At 41.5% G+C, this 21,415-nt stretch overlaps 2 protein-coding genes across 5 annotated transcripts in view; one reads left to right on the forward strand and one right to left on the reverse strand.

Moving 5' to 3' along the window:
• The window catches only part of RHOQ (ras homolog family member Q), a 42,662-nt gene extending 23,851 nt beyond the window's left edge, over positions 1 to 18,811 (forward strand). The window contains exons 3-5 of one of the 2 annotated variants that reach the window (XM_045008943.1): positions 5,342 to 5,506; positions 8,797 to 8,892; positions 9,561 to 9,730. In XM_045008943.1, the coding sequence (XP_044864878.1) occupies positions 5,342 to 5,506; positions 8,797 to 8,892; positions 9,561 to 9,593 (294 nt within the window). In that variant the 3' untranslated portion in view covers positions 9,594 to 9,730. Of the gene's footprint in view, positions 1 to 5,341; positions 5,507 to 8,796; positions 8,893 to 9,556 lie in introns of both variants that reach the window. The other variant, XM_045008942.1, reaches the window with a different exon arrangement.
• Positions 9,190 to 21,415, reverse strand: part of PIGF (phosphatidylinositol glycan anchor biosynthesis class F) — a 47,597-nt gene continuing 35,371 nt past the window's right edge. For 2 of the 3 annotated variants that reach the window (XM_045008939.1, XM_045008940.1), the window contains one exon: positions 9,905 to 10,238. In XM_045008939.1, coding sequence (XP_044864874.1) covers positions 10,125 to 10,238 — 114 coding nt within the window. In that variant the 3' untranslated portion in view covers positions 9,905 to 10,124. Of the gene's footprint in view, positions 9,341 to 9,904; positions 10,239 to 21,415 lie in introns of those variants that run through there. The other variant, XM_045008941.1, reaches the window with a different exon arrangement.

A 21,415-nucleotide genomic window follows, 5' to 3' on the forward strand; every position in this document is an offset into this window, starting at 1 on the left:
TACGCAAATTCAGCTACGTGAATAGCGTAGCTGAATTCGAACTACCCTAGTTCGAACTACGTACCCGTCCAGACGCCGCGGAACCGAACTCCGCGGCTCCAAGGTCGACTCTGCTAACTCCAGCTGCCGAGGTGGAGTACCGGAGTTCGAACTAGCGCTTCCGGAGTTCGAACTATCGCGTCTAGATCAGACGCGATAGTTCGAACTCCGGAAAGTCGAACTCACCGCGTCGACCCGCGCGGTAAGTGTAGACTAGCCCTAAGTGTAAAAGGAATAGTGTCCTAAGACAAAAAAAAGTTAGTCTAAACTTTCATGCACACTGCAAGTTTTCCAACAAAGTATGCAAATGTAAGACAGCTTTGCAACTGGGAAATAATTAGTGTTCATTGTCTGGAAGTAGAGCTCTAGAATTTAGACTGATTGAGAGGCACTTTAAGGTCATTGAACTAATTTAAATATATATATTTTTTGAGTGATGGTGTGTGTTTATCATGCTAACAGCTGATGAAATATTTTATTGCTCTTTGTTTTAAGACACATTCTCATGTGTTAATGTTATGTTGAGCCTGAATAAAGTGATTTCTTGCTGACAGGAGAGGGTGACTGATTTGTAATTAAAAAAAAATATTTTTTTTTACAGGTTTTCAGTAGTCCTGAATCTGAGAATGACTGACTAACCTGCTTAGCTGATTTTCTTATGTATTAGCTTGAAGATCCTACACTCCAGGGACCAGTCTAATTTGTAGTTGTGAAGTTTCTTTTTAGGATTTTGATCTCCACCCAGTAAATGTGGTTGCTTCCCTGAATAGGCTCTGACTGCATACAGTAGTAGAGGTAGAGGGTAAAATGTATGCTTATAAGAAGATGGGAGATTGTAAAAAGGGACATGAACTTCAGTTACATTTCTCCCTCAAAATTTTGTATCTACTAAAGTTACAAGTAAATTACTAGAACTGAAAGAAGTGTATTAGGAAGAATATTCTCTATATTTTAATTTTGTTTAATCTCTACATTTGGCAACATTTTGGGCACAGTCAGCTTACATGCATGGAAATAGTGGGAGTTAGTTTCTCTTCTGCCCTTATAAACAAACATCAAAGGGGGAGAGAAATATCCCTTTTACACCTTTCATGTATAAGGAGGGGAGGGTGGAAAGTGTATCAGGGCATTCTGTTTAAAGTGGGCTCTATCAGAAACTGAAGGAGGTTTTACATAATTCATGGTAACGGTGCCTTTTTATTCTCTGTTCTTAGTAATTTCAAACATTTGGGGCATAGACTGTGGCCTGAGATCTGCATCTATTTTTGTACACATGTGCATGTTTTCTACTGCACATTCATTTACTGCAGTTGTGTACACAGTGGGAGGGATTGGCATGCTCACAGAAAGTCCCTGACTTGAAAATGCACATGCGTATATAAGCATTTAATGCACACAATCCACCAAAAAACCAAAACAAACAACCTTGACTTAATTCTGTTTCAAGTGATCAGAAAGCATGGCAACTCAATTAATTATTATAATTTATTATTATTTTATTGCAGTAGTGGTACAGCAGGGATGGGCGACTGGTATCCCGAGGCTGCACTGGCCCACCAGCCAGGGGCATAGGAGAGGTTCGGGGTGTGGGCTCCGGCCCGGCGCCGCTTACCTTGAGCAGCTCTCATTACCTTGAGCAGCTTCTGTTCCCAGCCAATGGGAGCTTTGGTGGAGGTACCCGCAGGGGAGGGCAGTGCAGTGCACAGAGCCCTCTGCCACCCGTCCCCAGGGGCTGCAGGGACATAATGCCAGCTGCTTCCAGGAGCAGCGCGGGGCCAGGGCACGCAGGGAGCCTGCCTTAGGCCTGGTCTACACTAGGCGTTTAAACCGGTTTTAGGAGCGTAAAACCAATTTAACGCCACACCCGTCCACACTAAGAGGCCCTTTATATCGGTATAAAGGGCTCTTTAAACCGGTTTCTGTACTCCTCCCTAACGAGAGAAGTAGCGCTAATATCGGTATTACCATATCGGATTAGGGTTAGTGTGGCCGCAGATCGACGGTATTGGCCTCCGGGCGGTATCCCACAGTGCACCACTGACCGCTCTGGACAGCAATCTGAACTCGGATGCAGTGGCCAGGTAGACAGGAAAAGCCCCGCGAACTTTTGAATATTTCCTGTTTGCCCAGCGTGGAGCTCCGATCAGCACGTGTGGTGATGCAGTTAAAAATCAAAATAAAGAAAGAGCTCCCGCATGGACGATGCGTACGTGATCGCTGTAAGGGCAGGCAAATCTGTTCTATCAGCGCTCCGTTACAGAAGACGAAATTCAAAATCATTTTTAAAAAATCTCCAGACAGATGCCATAGCAGGGACTCAGCGCACTGCTGCGTGACAAGCGTAACGGAAAGCCAAAGAATCAAATGGACGCTCATGGACTGGAGGACTCAAGCTATCCCACAGTTCCTGCAGTCTCTGAAAAGCATTTGCATTCTTGGCTGAGCTCCAAATGCTTCTAGGGTCAAAAACAGTGTCCGCGGTGGGTCAGGGCATAGCTAGGCAATTTACGCACCCCCCCACCCACCCCCAGAAGTGAAAGGGAAAACAATCCTCTCTTGACTCTTTTACATGTCACCCTATCTTTACTGAATGCTGCAGATAGACGCGATGGTGCAGCACTCAACACCAACATCCTTGCTCCCCCCACGCCATGGATGGCTGATGGTACAATATGACTGGTATCCATCCTCATCATCAGCCTATTGGCACATGGGGCAGTGCAAAAGGACTGGTAACCATGCTGACTAGCATCGGTAAGGTCAATCAAGGGCACCTGGTCCTAATTTTTAGTGGTAGATGGTACAGTATGGCTGATAACCATCGTCATCATAGCAACAGGGGGCTGAGCTCCATCAGCCCCCACCCTTCATGTGTAAAGAAAAGATTCAGTTGCCCCTGGACTAGCAGAGGGATGCTGGGCTCCTCTCCTCCACACTCCTTACTGTCCTGTCTGGACTATCATAGCAGCTGGAGGCTGCCTTCCACTCATATCTCACTAACAAGTCACTGTGTCTTATTCCTGCATTCTTTATTACTTCATCACACAAGTGGGGGGACAATGCTACGGTAGCCCAGGAAGGCTGGGGAAGAACGGAATCAACAGGTGGGGTTGTTGCAGGAGCACCCCCTGTGAATAGCATACAGCTCATAATTTCTGCAGGATCTGACACAGAGCAGCTGTGCTCTCTGGTTCTATGATACAGTGGTTCTCTAGTACACTTGCCCATATTCTAGGCAGGACTGATTCTATTTTTAGATACCAAAAAGGAGGGATTGACTCAGGGAGTCATTCCCAATTTTGGCTGATCTCAGCCAGGGGCACTTATGCCAGCAGCAAATGGTGCAGTGCAAAAGGACTGGTAGCCACAATCATCTTATTACCAATTTATGGTATGGTAGATGGTACAATATGGCTGGTAACCATCTCTGCTATCATGAAAAAGCAAAAGCATGCTGCTGTGTAGCGCTGCTGAATCGCCTCTGTGAGCGGCATCTAGTACACATACGGTGACAGTCACAAAAGGCTAAACAGGCTCCATGATTGCCATGCTATGGCATCTGCCAGAGCAATCCAGGGAAAAAAGGCACGAAATGCTTTTCTGCCGTTGCTTTCCCAGCGGAAGGAGTGACTGACGACATTTACCCAGAACCACCCACAACAATGATTTTTGCCGCATCAGGCACTGGGATCTCAACCCGGAAATTCCAAGGGGCGGGGGAGGCTGCGGGAACTATGGGATAGCTACAGAATAGCTACCCACAGTGCAATGCTCCAGAAATCGACCCTAGCCTCGGACCGTGGACGCACACCACCGATTTAATGTGTTTAGTGTGGCCGCGCACACTCGATTTTATACAATCTGTTTTGTTAAACCGGTTTATGTAAATTCGGAATAATCCCGTAGTGTAGACGTACCCTACGTCCCGCGGCGCCACAGGGGTGGCAATCCCGCAGGCCATAGTTTGCCTGCCCCTGCCTTAGCTGTTCATTTCCAGACTTCTGAGGGAGACAGGGTTGGTAGAACTATTCTGTGGAAATTCACACATTCTCTGGCACCCCACTGACACGCTTTCAATTGTAACTATTTGCTAATGAAGTTTTTCATTTACAAGTAAATATGTACAATCTGGCAGTTTGGGAAAAACTATAGCTGAATTTCCCAAAGTGTAGGTAGTGTTGAATTACATCGGGCTGTTTTTATTTAATGAATAAACAGGTCTAATATTTGTGGAATGTAATTCAGATGGGAATTTGTATCAAGAAGCTTGCAGCAGACTGTGGTTAGCCCTGCCTTGGTGCACATTTTAGGAGAGAGGGGACCAAAATCCTTCCCTGTGCAATGTGGGCATAATGCCAGTCCTCAGTGCAAAGGCTCTGAGGCTAGTGATATACATTAAACTCTTTCAAATAGGAATGACACCAGCATAGCTTGCTCTCTTCAATGCCATCCAGCAGAACAAGCCTAATGTGTCTGTGCACCTTCCCTATATGGCCAAGTGGCTTCGATGCTGTGGCTCTAAAAAACTAAAACCTGAGTGATTTGTCCATCCACACTGAGAATTCCTCCAAAGGAGCATCAGTGTCTTTTGGATGGTCTTTTCCTTTAGAAAATGTCAGTACTCTTTAATGCCGAATCTTCCCTGGTGTTTGGTGGGTGCACTGGGCTAAAGAAGAGTGTGGATAAAGGAGCTCTGATCCCACTCTGTGCCCCAGGACAGGATCATAAGTAATAGGACACAATTTCCTGCTGCCACTTTAAAATGCTAGGAGAGGGCCCGGGTACCATTCATACCTGAGATCCAAGAGGGAGTGGTTTCTTGGTTAGGTGGATAGTCAGAAGCAGCACTATGGATTTCTCTGATTTGCCTCACCCATTTTGCTTTGTACAGGCAGAATGGTTGTGGAATCAGCATGTGTCTGCTTATTTCCCCTCAGCATGCCAGGGCAAAAGCTAGCTCTTAGGTTGCAGATATGCAAAGATTGTTTAAAATGAGGCTTTAAAGAAGTTTTTAGCTTTCCATAAATACCATATTGCATAGATAACAGTGTAACTACTGGTAGCGACATTACCAGGGTTTTCACGTGCATTCATGTATATGTTTATGTCCTGTGTGTGGATTTTAATCTAACAGCCATAGTAATTGACTGGGAGTACCGCTAAAACAGCCAAGTAAACTGAGTCTGTTTAAATGAGTTTTCGATTTGAGATATTTGAGCACAGTCCCTGAATGTAACTGTTACAATGAACAAAATATGAGCTTCAGTTCAGGATTGCCGATAACAACATTTTTCTTCCTCAGGAAGACTACGATCGTCTGAGACCTTTATCTTATCCTATGACAGATGTCTTCCTTATCTGCTTCTCCGTGGTAAATCCAGCCTCATTTCAAAATGTGAAGGAGGAGTGGGTACCAGAGCTAAAGGAATATGCACCTAATGTACCCTTTTTATTAGTAGGAACCCAGGTATGTCTGGTTTTATTTTGCTTGTTTTATTTAAATAATACAGATCATCTAACGTGTGCTTTCTTTGGGCCCAAGGCCCCTGCAGCAGGATCCAAATAACTCCCTTTCTCTGACTTCAACTGGAAGAGTTAGACCTAGCCTACACCTATAACTTAGGTAGACCTGGCTACGTCACTCAGGGCTGTGAAATATTTCACGCCCCGAGCACTGTAGTTAGACATAAGTACATGAGAATGGTCTGACCCAGTTTGGCCAATGGTCCTCCTAGCCCAGTATCCTGAAGGAATGAACAGCACAGGGCAGTTATTGAGTGATTCATCCTGTTGTCCAGTTCCAGCTTCTGGCAGTCAGACGTTTGGGGATACCCAGAGCATTGGGTTGCGTCCCTGACGGTCTTGGCTAATAGCAACTGATGGACCTATCCCTCCATGAACGTATCTATCATATATACTCGTTCATAAGCCAGACTTTTTTAGTAAAAAAAGGGAAGCACCAGAGATGGGGGTCGGCTTATAGAGAGGGAGAGGTGGGACACAGCCCCTCCCCCCAACAGAGGGAGCAAGGAGAGGCAGCACAGCCAGCAGAGCCAGAAGGGAAGAGGCAGGACCACGCTGGTCTCCCCCCAGCCTCCAAAGCAGTTGCAGCTCCGGAGCTGGCAGGCTGCAGCCGTGCTGCTCGGCCCCGCCCCCCAGAACAGGCTGTGGCTGCGCCACCCGGCCCGCTGGAGCACGCTGCAGCCATGCTGCCCGGCCCGGTGTATGATGTGGCCGCGTTGCCCGGTCTGACCTGCCAGAGCAGGCTGCAGCTACGCTGCCCAACCTGCCGGAGCAGCTCTAGCCAGGCCAGAGACATCCTCCCCTGGCCCTCCCCAGATAAGGTGGGAAGGGATGGGATGGGGAGAGTGTGGGGGGTCCCAGGCTAGGGGTGGGGTCATGTGTGGGGTGGGCACAGGGGTTAGTCCTCTGACTCCCAGCTTCTCCCCCCGCAAAAAAAATTTCCCACCGGTTGCTGTCCCAGCCTGTCAGGGTCAGAGGCTGGAGTGCCGGAACACTTTGTTTACTTAGCTTTACCTACGTGCCTGCAGACGCTCGAGGTAAACAAACCGTCTTGGCCCACCAGTGGCTTATCCTGAGGGCCTGGGAGCCAAAGTTTGCTGACCCCTGAATTATAGGGTCGGCGTATGAATGGGTTATAAAAATGTTCCATTTTTACTTATCCATCAGGGGGAGGGGTGTCGGCTTATAAACAAATCGGCTTCTGATCGAGTGTATACGGTAATTTTTTTGAACCCAGTTATACTTTTGGCCTTCACAACATCCCCGGTAATGAGTTCCACAGGTTGACTGTGCTTTGTGTGAAGCGGTAGTTCAGTTAGTAGTTTTGTTAGTTTAAACCTGCTGCCTGTTAATTTTATAGGGTGACCCCTGTTTTTGTATTATGTGAAGGAATAAATAACACTTTTCTATTCACTTTTTTTCTCCACACCATTCATGATTTTATAGACCTCTATCATATCCCCTCCTTAGTTGTCACTTTTCCAAGCTGAACAGTCTTAGTATTTAACTTCTCTGCATATGGAAGACATTCCATACCCTTGTCCTTCTGTCCTTTTTCCAATTCTAGTACTGTATATCTTTTTTGAGATGGGGTGACCAGAACTACACCCAGTATTCAAGGTGTGGTTGTAGATTTATATAGTGGCATTATGCTATTTTCTTTCAGACCTTCCCTCTTATTAGGCAACCTAACCCCCAATGTAGATGCCTAGGTACTGCCTTTCAGAGAGGTGGATTAATTACGTCAATGGAAAAACCCCTTCTGTTGATGTAGGAAGCATCTATACTATGCTGCTGTAGCGGCTGTAGTGTAGACATGCTCTTGCTCACATCCGATAGTAGGAAAACGGGGTCACTTGTGTTCTAAGTACTCCTCTATGAATAACCGATTCTTCAGTTTGTTGGCAATACTGAAAAAATTAAAACTACACTTTGGGTAGACCTAAAATGAATTTTTCTCTAAATTTTTGGTGAACTGAGGAGGCAAAGAAAATTATTGTTTCAAGGTCATACAAAATGTTTAGTTTGACATTTTAAAATCTTTTAAAAAATAAATCCAGTAAATTTCAAAACAAATTTGTTTAGACTGTATACACCTCATTTAGAAAATGTCAAAACAAAAGGTTTCAAATTTATGGGAATATTTTTAGGGTTTTTTTTTTCTTTTTCCCCAAACTAAATCAATATGGTGAATTCCCCATGAATTTGCAAAATGTTTCCATCAACCTGGATCTGCATTTTTCAGTGAAAAGTTTTGGCCAAAAAATGTGTCTCAGCTCCAGAGTTATCTTCATTCTATTAAAACAAAATGCATCATGTTACGCAAGCAGTTGAGGCTGTTGAGCAGGGGTCTGGGTTGACAAGCATTACTCTTCCAGGAAACTCACTGAAATCAATAGGATTACTAGTCCCAGAATGCACTGCAGGATTGGGCCCCACATTAGTAGCATAAGCCTGTGCCACAACTAACAGTCCTACCAGTACCCATTGAAACTAATGGAGAGACTTCTCTTGATTTCAGTGGACACTGGATTTATAGGGAACCAAGGTGTAGGCAATCTGGCTTAGCAGTCATGGCTGGGCTGGTGTCCACCTGTCAAGGATGGCCATGAGGCAGTAGTTAGAGAGCAAGGATCGGAGTAGTCACTAGACCTGGTATCAACAGGCAAGAGTCAGGCTCAGACTCAGGCTGGGGTTAGAGGCCAGAGATCAGAAAACAAGGTGAGGTCTGGAGTCACAGCATGCCAGAAGTCTGCACGATTGCCTAGACAACTTTCTGGGGCATCCTCCAGGGTTAAATAGTGAGCAAGAGCCAATCAGAAGGCCACAGGGACTCTGTGGGCAGTAATTCCTGAGGTGCCAAATCTCCATAGTGCTCCTTGGATGTGGCACTGCATGGCCTCTCAGTAGCAACGTGGGACTGTCCCAGGTTCTAGTCCCATGGATTGTGGTCTAAGCAGAAGCAGCTCAAATTTCCCCAGTGTGTATTGGATTAATCCTGCCCTCCTGTGTTCATTGGTGATTCTGGAGTGTCACACTGAAGTTAAGGAAAAAGAGCTGAGAATAAATAACCCACCTACCCTTCCTTTGGATACTCGGGTATTGGGGAGCTGATCTACATCTTCATGTGGTTTTTGGATCAGGCCCTAGAACTGAGGACATGATATGGCTCAATGATTTCTATTTGACATGTGTGTAATCATCATGCAATATTATTACCATCTTTCCTACTAGATTGATCTTCGTGATGATCCAAAAACTTTAGCAAGACTGAATGATCTGAAGGAGAAGCCTGTATCTATGGAGCAGGGACAGAAGTTAGCAAAAGAGGTAAATCAGACACTTGGGGGGAAGATAAACCTGCTCCTACCCAACTTATTCTTGATTGCATTTTTTCTCCTTATGTGCTATTTTCATACTTACTTCACCAGTCTAGATAATCAGCTTTTTATAAAACCACTGCTAAGAAGCAGACTCACTTAGATGTTTCCCTTGTAATAACAGTATAAATCTTTTCAGTACAGAAGTCAATAATGATTGAGTCAGATAATTAATTAAAATGGGGGCTGTACCTGTAGGCCGTTAATCATTACAAAACACAAACATTTTTTTTAAAAATGTCAGGAAGATGCTAGGCATTTTTATTTATAGCCCATTTTCAGAAACGAATCTACAAGTTGGCAACAATTTTTTTTCTTCCTGTTCTTTAGCTGAAGCATTTAGGACTGTATAGTCAACCCAAAAGCTGCTTGTAACATGCTTTCTTCAGAAGCAGAACCTAAAGAAATGAATTCCAAAACTATCTTCAAAAGACAAAGAAAAGGAATAATTTGCTTTACAGGACACGGAACATATTGGGATGATTTTTCTAGGTCAAACAAGACTTTGAGGTGTTTCTATAAAAACAAAAAAACCTCAAGAGCTAACGAATAGATCTGAATATATACCTATGTAGCTATTAAATTCATCCTTTTTTTTTTTTTTTTTTTGACAGATAGGAGCCTGCTGCTATGTGGAGTGTTCAGCTTTAACACAGAAAGGACTGAAGATTGTTTTTGATGAAGCTATAATAGCCATTTTAACTCCAAAGAAACACACAGTGAAAAAAAGAATAGGATCAAGATGCATAAACTGCTGTTTGATCACGTGAGATACATTTGACAATGGCCAGGCCTGCTGTGAATTTCTATCAAACGTAAATGATACAGTTCATAAGTACACAGAACTTGTGTTAGATCATAGAAGTTTGTAAGCTAAACTTAGGAATCTAACCTCTGAAATCAGTGAAATTCAGAGGAACAAAACCAAGCAAATCAACAAAGCTCTGGTAAGAAGCAGCCACCATCTTTTACAAATACTTTATTTGGACTGGAAGATACAATCTCTCAGGGGTTAAAAAGCGTAGAGCTGGCAACAATAGCATATAAATAATGCCCTAAGTGGAGATGCTTGGCCCAGAACCACATTGAAAATATTTCAATAGTCTCTTGCTATGATCACATAAAAATTTCTGCCCAGTCTGTGTGGGATCTGCACAAAGAAATACCTTCTCTCTGCCCCCGTTATCTGCTTTTGTATGTAAGCTGCTTCCGATTCCAGTATATCCACAGAGGTGCAATAATGAGGCCAGCCACGTAGCCAAAGGTAGCTCCGAGGGAACAGGAAATGGGCCAGATCTGAGGGCAGAAAACATACAGTAAAAACAGAGAAACAAGGAAAATATTGTTTGAGCACAAGTTCAGTGTAGTCGAAATACTGAAAGGCGGTACAACCTTTTTCTCTTTAAAGCTTGACATGCTTTCCTAAAGAATGCGAAAAGTATAACAATCATACATGCATTTATCATGAACACTAAGTGTTGTACAGTTAACTACTATACATTAAAATGTAACCAGCCTTCTGCCTCCTGCAGGCTTAGTGTGATACTCACAAAAGCATCTGAGAAACTTAAGTATTTGTGTTACCTGAAGTTTGGGCTAGATTTATTGAAAAAGTATTCTTCAATTTTTCTGCACTCCTTTTGAGACTTTAAAAAAAAAACCTGCATATTTTACAGCATACACTTGTACCTTTTGCCTTCTTTCTCCCCATGGACCTTCTAAGCTGTTGGATAAGCGTGCAGAAAAGAATGAAGACTACGGAATGAGCCTACATACCAAGATGGGGACAGGGTTTGGTTGACTACACATACCAGCATGGACTTGAAAAGCAGGCAGGGTAATTTCATAGTTCCTTCCTACTGCTAGTCAAAGGGGAAGTATGGATGCTGACTGCACATTTTACACACAGCTCAGCAATCAGTTAAATGCGTGCCCCACTGGGATTTACTGCTTAGAAATTCATTTCATTTCCTACTACAAGGACAGAATTGGCTCAATATGGTCAACTCATTCTCACACTGCCTCAGGTAATGGGGCAAGCACTAGAGTGGATTTTTTTTTCCATATTTGAACCTGGGGGGAGAGGGAGAAATCAAAAAAGTATTTAAATTAAAGCTGTAATCTAGCCTAGGATGTGGTGATTAGAGCGTAATTACCATCCAATAACATCCCGTCAAATGAAGAGCCTCACTATGTATGTTGGTGACAAAAGATAAAATTTAATTCCTATTGCTTTTATAATGATTCCTCCATCTTTTGCCAGGACAACCCTTACTATGTCTGCAGAACAATTTTCTCCATTTTGAGGCAAGTATACAATGTACTGTTCTACTGTCTTCAAGGTGGAGGAGAAAACTGGGCATCAGAAACTATCACTTTCTAGCTTTTCGCTCCAGGTCTTGGCTTGTGCTTCATGAGCAGCAAGTGTGTGCTTGCTCTTTATAGTACTCATCTTCCTTCTGCAGTCAGCTTTTTCCTTGTTTTGATTCTGTCCATTACATCCTCTGGTTTGGGGAAGCATATTTCCCTCCTATCCTCTGATCCTGGGAAGTTTAACTTGAGTAAGAACTTTGGTCCTCTGCTGTTTCACCTTCCTTATTGTGTGCAGTTTTGTAAGCATTATTTGGAGGTCTTTAGGAGTGTAGCAAGGATGGCTATCTATAAATGAGGTGCCTTAGGTACTCTTTATTGACCTTGATTCACTTTCCATTTATGGCCCATTTCTATTTGGTAATTTTGTTCAACAGTGTCATAACTGCTGCCTCTTTTAAACCAAAGATTTGCTCATTTTCATTCATTAAGAACGGCATTGCATCTTTTTTGTATAAAGTCTTGATGTCTTCCCACAATAAGGTATTACATACATTTAAAAATAGTGTAGTGTGTTTTGTGGCCTTGGGTAAGATCATGCTTCAATTGGATCTTTGCATTTCCATTATCAGGTTGAAATCAACTTCAATAAGTTTCAGAATTGTACAGGTTTACAAAGCAAAAATCTCTGCAATGATATAACAAACGTGTTACCTTCTGTATGAAAGTGCCTCTTGCAGTACCACTAGTGGTAAGAAGAAACCATTTGTATTTCAGCCAAGTCAAATACCTCACAGTGGCTTGATTAACTTGGCAGTTTTGTCTGTGTCCAGTTCACTAACTCTAAGTGATCAGTGACCCTTTATTAAATCTTACCTACATTAGGTGAATTCAAGTATGTAGGTCCTCCTCTGCTTTTCACAAGTACATGTTGTTCCTGGTGGCTTTTGGAATCTTTCATATTTCCCATTGTGAATCAATATCCCTCACCATCTTCAGCAACTCTTTTTTTGCCCTATCCATGCTCTTACTGGGTCATTCAACTGCTACTATGACTTAAGGAATTTTGGGGGATCGTTATAGCTTCTCCTGGTCCAATTGTAAATTACATCAAACCTGGTGTAAAGCTCAACATTAAAAACCCTCCTGCATTCTCAGTCACTGTCCAGCACTTCATAACTTTATTTTTTTTTAAATACTGCCGTCACTTTCTTCATAACTTCAAAGGCATTCTTCCTTGCTTCCTTTTGAATCTGTGCTAGTATACTGCAGAAGTTCATAGACCATACCATCGAAATTCAATACAGAGATCTCTGACAGACCTCTGCAATCCTCCCTTGGCTTTTAGCAGCGCGTGCTCTCACTCCCACTCTCTCTCTTTCTCTTCCCAGCAGCTAAGTGGAAGGGGGCAAAGAGACAAGGAATGCCACACTTCCAGTGGCACAGAAGGGAAGGATGTTGGGCCAGATGCTCAACCTGACTGCAGTCCCTTTGCACTGCTCTGATGGCACAAAGGAGCTGTAAAGCCAGTTTTACTGGCCTCCCGTGGATTCCCCAAACATAGGGGGGGAAAACGCAGCATGTACAGATTGAGCCTAGCTATGTTGTGCTCATCTTCCTCATAGCCTTCAGCGTAAGGAGTGAAACCAGGAGGGGGGTTTGAGAATATAGTCAGAGCCCTTCTGCACCATTCTGACCCTTGTCAGCTGAAATGGCCCTTGAAGCTGACTTGCAGCCAGGTGGAATTTACAGGAACCCAAAGACTCTTCTAGGTTGAATTAACTGCTGGCGGGCCCCAGGACTGAGAAACTACAGAGATGACAAAGTGGCCTCTGCCCCCATGGACTACTGTGGTAACCAGAGCCACAAAACAATCACAGTGCAACTTCCTCCAATTGTGATGTGTCATGGCGTAAGTGACGCACAAAAACACTCATGACACAATACACACAGCAACTGTAACTTCATTGATTCCATAAGGGCTCTCATGATCTTCCAGGCTGAGTATCGCTGCTCTCAATTGTTTCCTGGACCCTCATTCCCATAGGTTCTAATCATTTTCTGCTTTGCCTTTTTGAATCCAATTAATTTTCTTGGTCAGGCTGGATTCTCCCTGGTTTCTGCATTTGCCCTCTATATTTGAGTTGGCTTCTCTTCAGTTCCCCATACCATGCATCAACTATCTCATTGGGGGCATGACAGAATAGAATCTAAGCAGTAAATACATCTGTGTAGTTAAATAAAAGATTTTGTTCTACTTTTAAAATGTATGCAAGTATTAAGCTCATGTAGATTGCAGTCCCCTCTCAAAGCTCATTCTAGGCCTCAGAGAATTGTAGAGGACTGTACACAGTTTAGTTTATACAGGAGTTAGGGGCTGCAGAGACACACCCTCACTGGTTCCCACATGAAGGGTGGGTCAGGAACACATAAATAGGAAAATAGGCTGTATCTTCACTTCGGGTCAGAGAGAGGGGAAAGTTTCTGGTTGAGAGACAGGGAAAGCTATGACTTTCTTCAGACAACTATCACAAATTGTCCTGCTTCTGAGATGCCAGAATAAACATCAACCAGCATCCCCACAAAACCCATGAAAGCAGCCGGTTTCCATACAGTATACATGTGGAAAATGGCCAGTTCTAAGGTGTGTGTAATTATGAATCTGAATTGAAAAAACTGCTTGGAAAAAAAAAATCTAACATCCACTCACCAAAAGCACAAATGCACCATTTTAAGGGAGGGAGCATGGTCCAGTAGTTAGAGCACAAGACAGGCATTCTGGATTCTATTCCTAGCCTGGCCACTGACTTGTTCTGTGACTTTGGGCAAGTAATTTCTCTGTGCCTCTACTTTACCACCTGTAAAAAACAGATAGTACTTGACTCAAGAAACCCCCATGAGAAGGCATAGAAATGCAAGGTTACTATCTGATAGACTCATTGTTAAGATGAAAACCTACTACTAAGTGTATTGTAGACTGGATTGGATGGTATGGTCGCATTGCAGTGCACTGCTTGTGGTTTTGGCCCTGTGGGACTGTTAGCAGCCCATATATGGCTGCTCTGACTTATACTGGGTATCTGGCCCTGCACTCAGAAGCCTCAGGATTTGGGGAGAGCAAAGGCGAACACTGCTGCCCTCATGCACCTGACTTACACTGCATGCTCATTGTCTGCAGCTGGGGATTTGGCCTAAGATCACACAAGGGGTAAAAATGTTATGTTGGTTAGTAACTTCTTTTATTTGTATTAGGTCTTCTACAAAAACATGCAAGCATTCAGATTCTGAGCTAGGGTCCAGTCCCGTAGGGTGCTGGGCACCTGTCAACTCCCACTGCCTTCAATGAGAGAGGAGGGTGCCCAGAATTGCACAGGGAGGGTTTAGCAGGTTATAGGATTACATCGAAGTAAGTAGCACTGCAAAACCATATACCTGGACAATAAAATTGGAACTCGTCATGACTGCATGATTATTTTGCCCTTTAACATGTAACTCCCATCACAAGGAATGGGAGTTGCATATAGGCAATGCTAACAGCAACACTTATAGTTAAAGTTGCTCAATGTAGTGTATATAAAGTGGGAAGCTACCTACTAGGAAAACAGGGATTTATTTTTAAAGATGCAAATAGCAGATACAGTGATCTACTGTAAGTGGTACTTACAATTTTTAATAAATTAAGCCTATTCTTTAGACATTGTATAAGGGCACTTCTTTGATTCCTGAACTATAACTTTATTCTTTGTGCATACTATTTTACAAGATCCAGTCTAGAGCTGTCAATTAGGAAGCTATGTAAGTAATATGATTACATAGATTTCAGTTAGAAATTGACTGAATAAATGTGCACAGTGATTTTTCCCCCCTTGCACCTAAGATGCCTTACAGGCTTATATGTTGAACTTGTAATGTTATTTCAATATATGCTTTAACTTTTTTTTTTTTTGGGGGGGGTGCGGGGAGGAGGGTTTGCATGCATTTCTTCCACTACACCATGTGTCTGGTCACATGCTGTATGTACAGCACACGAGTGGTGAAGAGAGAACTTTTTATTTGGCAGTTATGGCTATTAAACAGTTGTTTTTAATTCACAGAAGTTTAATGGGCTCTGCAAGTTCTCCATTTCCCATTATTAAAGACTGATGTTAATTAAGAAAATATAACCATTAAAAAACAAATCCACCCCTATTAAAGGAAAATAAGGTCCACACCTCCTACTGCATCTCAAAGTACATTTGGGTCCTGCATTTCACTTTTTCTATCCAACACCCTTTTAAAACAGTCTTTACACTAGGTAGTAAACACAATAAAGAAACCCTTGGAGCTCAGCAGTGTTGAGCTAAGAATTAGAGCAGTGGTACTCAGACTTCAGTGGTTCAGGAGCCAAATTAGTGAACGTTATCCAAAAGAGCCACAGTAGTGTGAATTCATTTTTATACACATATATATTTATTCTCACAGAAAAATGACTGACCAAGCATTATTATTTTATCAACTACAATTGGCAAACATATTAAAAGTATCCTGATGTGATTTAATTATTAACCAATTAATATCATGCGCTGCAAAGAGCTGAAAGAGACTCATTAAAGAGCCATTTGCGGCTCGCGAGTCTCAGTCTGAGTATCACTGAATTAGAGTATGTCTAGAGTTTGTGGTCCAGTTTTAACGCTACTTAATTGATTGCCTCAATCTGAGTTAACAAACACAGCTTTATTTGAGATGCTCCACAGATGTTTGTTCCAGGGGGCATCTAGGCTAGTATTTACAGTCAAGTTAGTTAAATCAAGCTTGATGGCAATCAATTCACTTGAATAAAAACAGCATCACAAACTCTAGATGGACCCAAAAGTTATACTGTATAAACAGGAACCATGAGGGTCTCTTCACTCCTTTCTGGTGTTTCTATGACAGAAGTAACCATAGTAGGGGCCGGTCTACACTACGGGGTTAAGTTGACCTAAGTTGCGCAGCTCCAGCTACGTTATTCACATAGATGGAGTCGACGTAGCTTAGGTTGACTTACTGCAGTGTCTATACTGCACTAAGTCAATGGGAGACACTCTCCTGTCGACTTACCTTACTCTTTTCGTTCCAGTGGATGTACCCTAAGTGAAATATCTGTTTCAAGATCATCTATTAGCTGCTAACAGTGATGAAGTCAACTTAGATAAAGACTACACTAGGTAAAACCAGGTATGTACGTTAACTCAGGAACAGACCTGATAGTTTAACAGTTTGGTGTTGAAAAATATAATAAAACCAAGACTGTCACATTCAAAATCCAATCTCTGTCAGGATATGTCTATGCTTAGGCCTAGTCTACATGATAAAGTTATGTTGACTCAGCTGTTTTGCTCAGGGGTGTGAAAAATCCAAACCCCTGAGCGACACAGTTAAGCCAACCTAGCTGCTGCCTCTCAGGGAAGGCGGATTACGTACACTGATGGAAGAAATCCTCCCATCGGCATAGGTAACGTCTATGCTGTAGTGTTTCAAGTGTAGACAAGCCATATAAACACTACAGCTGTACCACTGTAGCGCGTCAGTATAGACACTCCACTACAGTGATGGGAAGGGTTCTCCTGTCACTATAGTTAACCCACCTCCCCAAAAAGCAATAGCTATGTTGACGGAACTGAGCTAGGCTGCCTACAATGGGGGTTAAGTTGACATAGCTATGTCTCTCAGGAAGAGACAGCTGTGCCGGTCTAAGGGAGGTAGGTGTGTGTGTATGTGTGTGTGTAAAATACAGCTCTCAGTGAAGTGTGGGTTGCTGGGACTATTAGTTGTATGGCATTTAGAACATGCCTGTGGTGTTGGGCTGTAGCCATACCACCATGTGCTGCAAATATTGGGTCTCTCAAGCTCTTCAGCATGGAGGTGGCTCAGTAAGGTGTCCAAGCAACACCTAGGTGCAGCAAGAAGTCACGCTGGTGCTTGAAGTGGAACTCTTCCCTTTGAATCAGTACTGAATCTATGGTCTAGGGTGTTAAAGGGCACTGTGCTCCTCTAGACACCATCTTTCAAGTGAAACATAAAACAGAGGGCCTACCATCTATGGTGTCCTTCTAATAATGAATAACTTGAAATGCAGCAAATTCTGAAAGAAAGTTAAAAGTGGCTTTGGGTATGAAATCTTTCTCCTGCCAATTTTTGTTGGTTTATAATCCCATTTTCTTATTTTAATGTTTTCTCTCCCTCACTCCTGTTGCTGTGCAAGACCACAAACTGACTATACCTAAAGTGCTGTCAAAGACAAAGTAAATAAACTGAAAAAATACTGAAGTAATTTTGTCTCTAGGTTTAAGTATTACTTGTAACAGGTACAAAAAAATCCGGACACCAGTGAGATTTTTAAACTGACTGTATTCTTTTAAAGATCTCACAGCACTTCTTGTTAGACTACAGATGTTAACTCAATGTCTGGGCAAATTCCAACTACAATAATTATTTTGCCTATTTAAATTCTACCTGTTCCAACAGGCTACACTATCCATCACCATATTTGACTCTTGTGTAGAGCTGCTTTGTGCTACCAGCTATCACATTCCACCTTAGTGGTGATATTTCCATAGTGGGTAAAAAAGTTTCCCCTACCTATTGCAGGAGGGTTTTGTGAAGCTCACAGTAATTAACTAGTGTTTGTAATATGCCTTGAAATCCTGGGATGGAAAGAACTGTGTGTATCCTGAAACTGTCAACAAATTGTAGAAAATGAAGTTATTTCCTATTGACTAGAACTATCACTACATCACCGTCTTGTATCATGGGGTTAGAAGCAACTAGATTTTGCATACACAATTCTTTGAATCTTTTCAAAACTTAGGCTAGCTTTACTTAAAGGAATACAATTCTCAGAAAAACACTGCACCATATAAATCTTAAGTTTAAAAAATCTTGTGACCTATGTCAAACACTTATTCTACTATTCTGGTAATCTTGTATGCTGAAAGATTTATCTTGGGAAACATATTGCAGATATCTTTGGATTTTACAGAAATGAAATTTACAAAATAAAGGTCTGATATGCAATCCTTACGTCTATGGAAATTTTGCCTCAGTTAGGACCGCAAGATTGGGCCCTACACCCATCAAACATTGTAAGCCTATAACCTTGCTATTTTCACACTTACAAGAAGATTCCAATATTTTCAAATAAATGTAAGGCACCAAATCACACAATAATTTGGTTAAATTTCATATTTCTGATTAACAGAGGGTCTAATAGAAAGACACTTAATCATTAGGATCCCAATTATGATTTTCCACCATATATTTTGTCTCTAGTGGGAGTGCTATACATGAATTATTTTTATTTCCATTTTGAAAAATTGTTCAGACAGTGAAAGAATGTTGACATTTTATTTTTAATACTATATTTTGTTCCTGTTAGTGAAGCTGATGATTAATTGCTTAGAATATAATGTTGTACGCTTTTAAAAATGCATTTTCATGTATTTTTTCATATATAGACAGGCCTACTAGTCTGCATAGCCTCTTGTATGCAATACTTTTTCAAAATTTAAATCTGAAAAATAAAATGGAGATTTTGGAGACACTTGTATTTTTTTTTTTTAATTTAAAAATCTTGTTATTGCTGTCTCGTTGACATAAGTGGTGCATGGAAAGGAGGTAATTTGTTTGTCTAAGATCAGTGATGGGTCCAGGTTTCTGGACTTTTTTTGAGAATACAAATCTTTCCTATTTGAATCCAGAGTGTGTAAAAGTTTGTAGTATTTAAAAAAGTTAATTCTGGTGAAATACTAAAAAAAAAATCCAATCTTGATTTAATTGTTCAGTCGTGGACTTCCTTTGTGACTTGAGGCAAATCACTTAGCTTTTCTATGCTTCAGTTCCCCATCAGTAAAATGGGGATACTTACTTCACAGGGGTGTTGTAAGGATAAATACACTAAAAAATGATGAAGGACTTTTGAGATCTACTGATGAAAAGCCAAATAAGAAATATGCATTATTCTTTATTTATTAAATCTTAACCACTAAACAGGGAAGACATAAAAATAGTGGCACTACAAACTTCCTCCACATAGCCACTGGCAACATATCTGAAGGAAACCTCTCTGGCCAATCATTCCTCAGCTTTTCAACTGAGATTGCTGATGAGGGTGCCAGTGTTGATGTGGACAGGTGTCCACAAAGAATTAGACTAAAAACTCGCTTAACACAGTCACTTTAAAAATTACTTTTAAAGAAAGGATCTCAGGAAGATGGAAGTGGTGTTTCAGTGGCAGCCAGAGCATCCTTGTGTTGACTGCAGAAGCATACCCATTCACATGACAGAGAGGAAACTAAGAGTACTCTACTCAAATGAGTACACTGGAATCTTCTATTTAAACAATGCAAATGAAGAGAGAAGGAAAAAAGATGGCAGTAACTGCCCATTCCTACTGACAACTTGACTTGGGGACACTTCTGTAGGAAAATGCCTGATGGGAACTTCAGAGGTAGATCTGGAGATGACTTATTCTGGCTCTCAAGTCCAGAGGAACTTGGACTTGGTGAAGCATTTGCTAAATCCTGAGCTAATGGAAATACACATCTATCAATTATACAAAGCTTATTTTGATATGTACATCTGCTTATGTTTACCAGCTCTAACTTCACTAGATACCATTTAATACTTATCCTAAATCAGAGCAGTACATTTACAAACTTGAACTTTTAGAGTTTGTAGCTGATTTGAGGTTACCTCATATCTCAGGACTGTCACAGAGCCAAAGATTAGCACTTAAATTCAGCTTGCGATGCCTCTCCTCAACCATGACTAAACATGTTTTACTATTAATGTACAGTTTGGCCCTGCCTACAACATCCATTAAAGAAAGACTGGTCCGAATCCTAATCTATGACCACAATTCTGTAAGCCATTTTATAACACAGACAAGCCTTAGCTACACTAGCTAATGGAAATCTGCTAGCACCTTTTTGCAACAGCCAAGTTTAAATGCAGTTCACTGGAAAGGTACTAACAGTGTTTCAAATCTTGCTGTGGATAAGCCAAATAAGTAATGTTTCTGATTAAATTTAGTTCATTCTCAGGGTTAAAGTCAGCAGAATTTAATTAATTTTTGTAGAAGGGTCACAGTATAACAATTTTCACAGGAGTGTTTCACTACCAATAATTTCAAAGCAAATAAAGGTCACAGGTTTATATGCATGTTGGGATCTTTGGTTTTCTTTGTTATATAACTAACCCTAACGATGGCAATTTAATAAAGCTGAAGTACACAGTCTAGATGTGTGCATTAGTTGAGGAAGAGGTTTTAAGCATCAACCTATCATTGAAAACAGATTGTGATATTTAGTATGATGCATCTTTATAAGGAAAATGATTTATTTAGCTGATTTAATTTTCTTACCACTTATTTCATAGCTCATGTCACATTATAAATAGCCATCTCTACAAAAAATACTCTTTGCTGAAGACTGCAATTTTTAAAGTATTTGTATGGGGAAAGAAGTTGTTTTGCCCACATTTGTGGGTTTCATAGCTTAACTTTCTTTTGTACGTAAATCAGGGAAGTTAACAGATTGATACTAGGGAATAGGCTGTGGCCCTCTGCTGTTGGCACACAATTCTGATCAATTTTCAAAGCATTGGTTTCCATCACCCCTATAAATTCAACCTTTGTGCATCTGATTACTATACAGTTGCATCAGAAACTACTACTACAACATAGTTTAGAAGAGACCTGTGTATTTTATGCTAAAGTCTCTAAGAAGTGTAAAGCCCATGCAAATCCTTACTCATAACAACAAGAATTTAAATATAGCTAATCTCCTACACTGAGGCAAAGGAGCTCCAATAGCACAGAGGTAATGTGAAATTGTCTTAGTAATTAAAGGAAGTTTAGCAAAGAAAAAAAAATGCAACAGTCTGATAAATTACAAGAAGTTGCCCTAATTCCAGCCACATTAGACCTCATCCACTATCCAAAACAACCAACTCTCTCACTTTACCTAAAAAGATTGAGAAGGGAAAAAAAAGATGACTTTTGTTGCCCTTCAAGGCCATATTGCAAATAATGGCTCTGGTGAAGAATTCAGGAAGTTACAATGAATGCTCTTCAAATCTGGAAGACACTTTGCTTCCAACCCCCTTCTGCTTAAACTATGTGGCTTTTCACGTGAGTAATGGAG

The sequence above is a fragment of the Mauremys mutica genome, chromosome 3 (genome assembly GCF_020497125.1).
Source record: "Mauremys mutica isolate MM-2020 ecotype Southern chromosome 3, ASM2049712v1, whole genome shotgun sequence".
In the NCBI taxonomy this organism is placed as follows: domain Eukaryota; kingdom Metazoa; phylum Chordata; order Testudines; family Geoemydidae; genus Mauremys; species Mauremys mutica.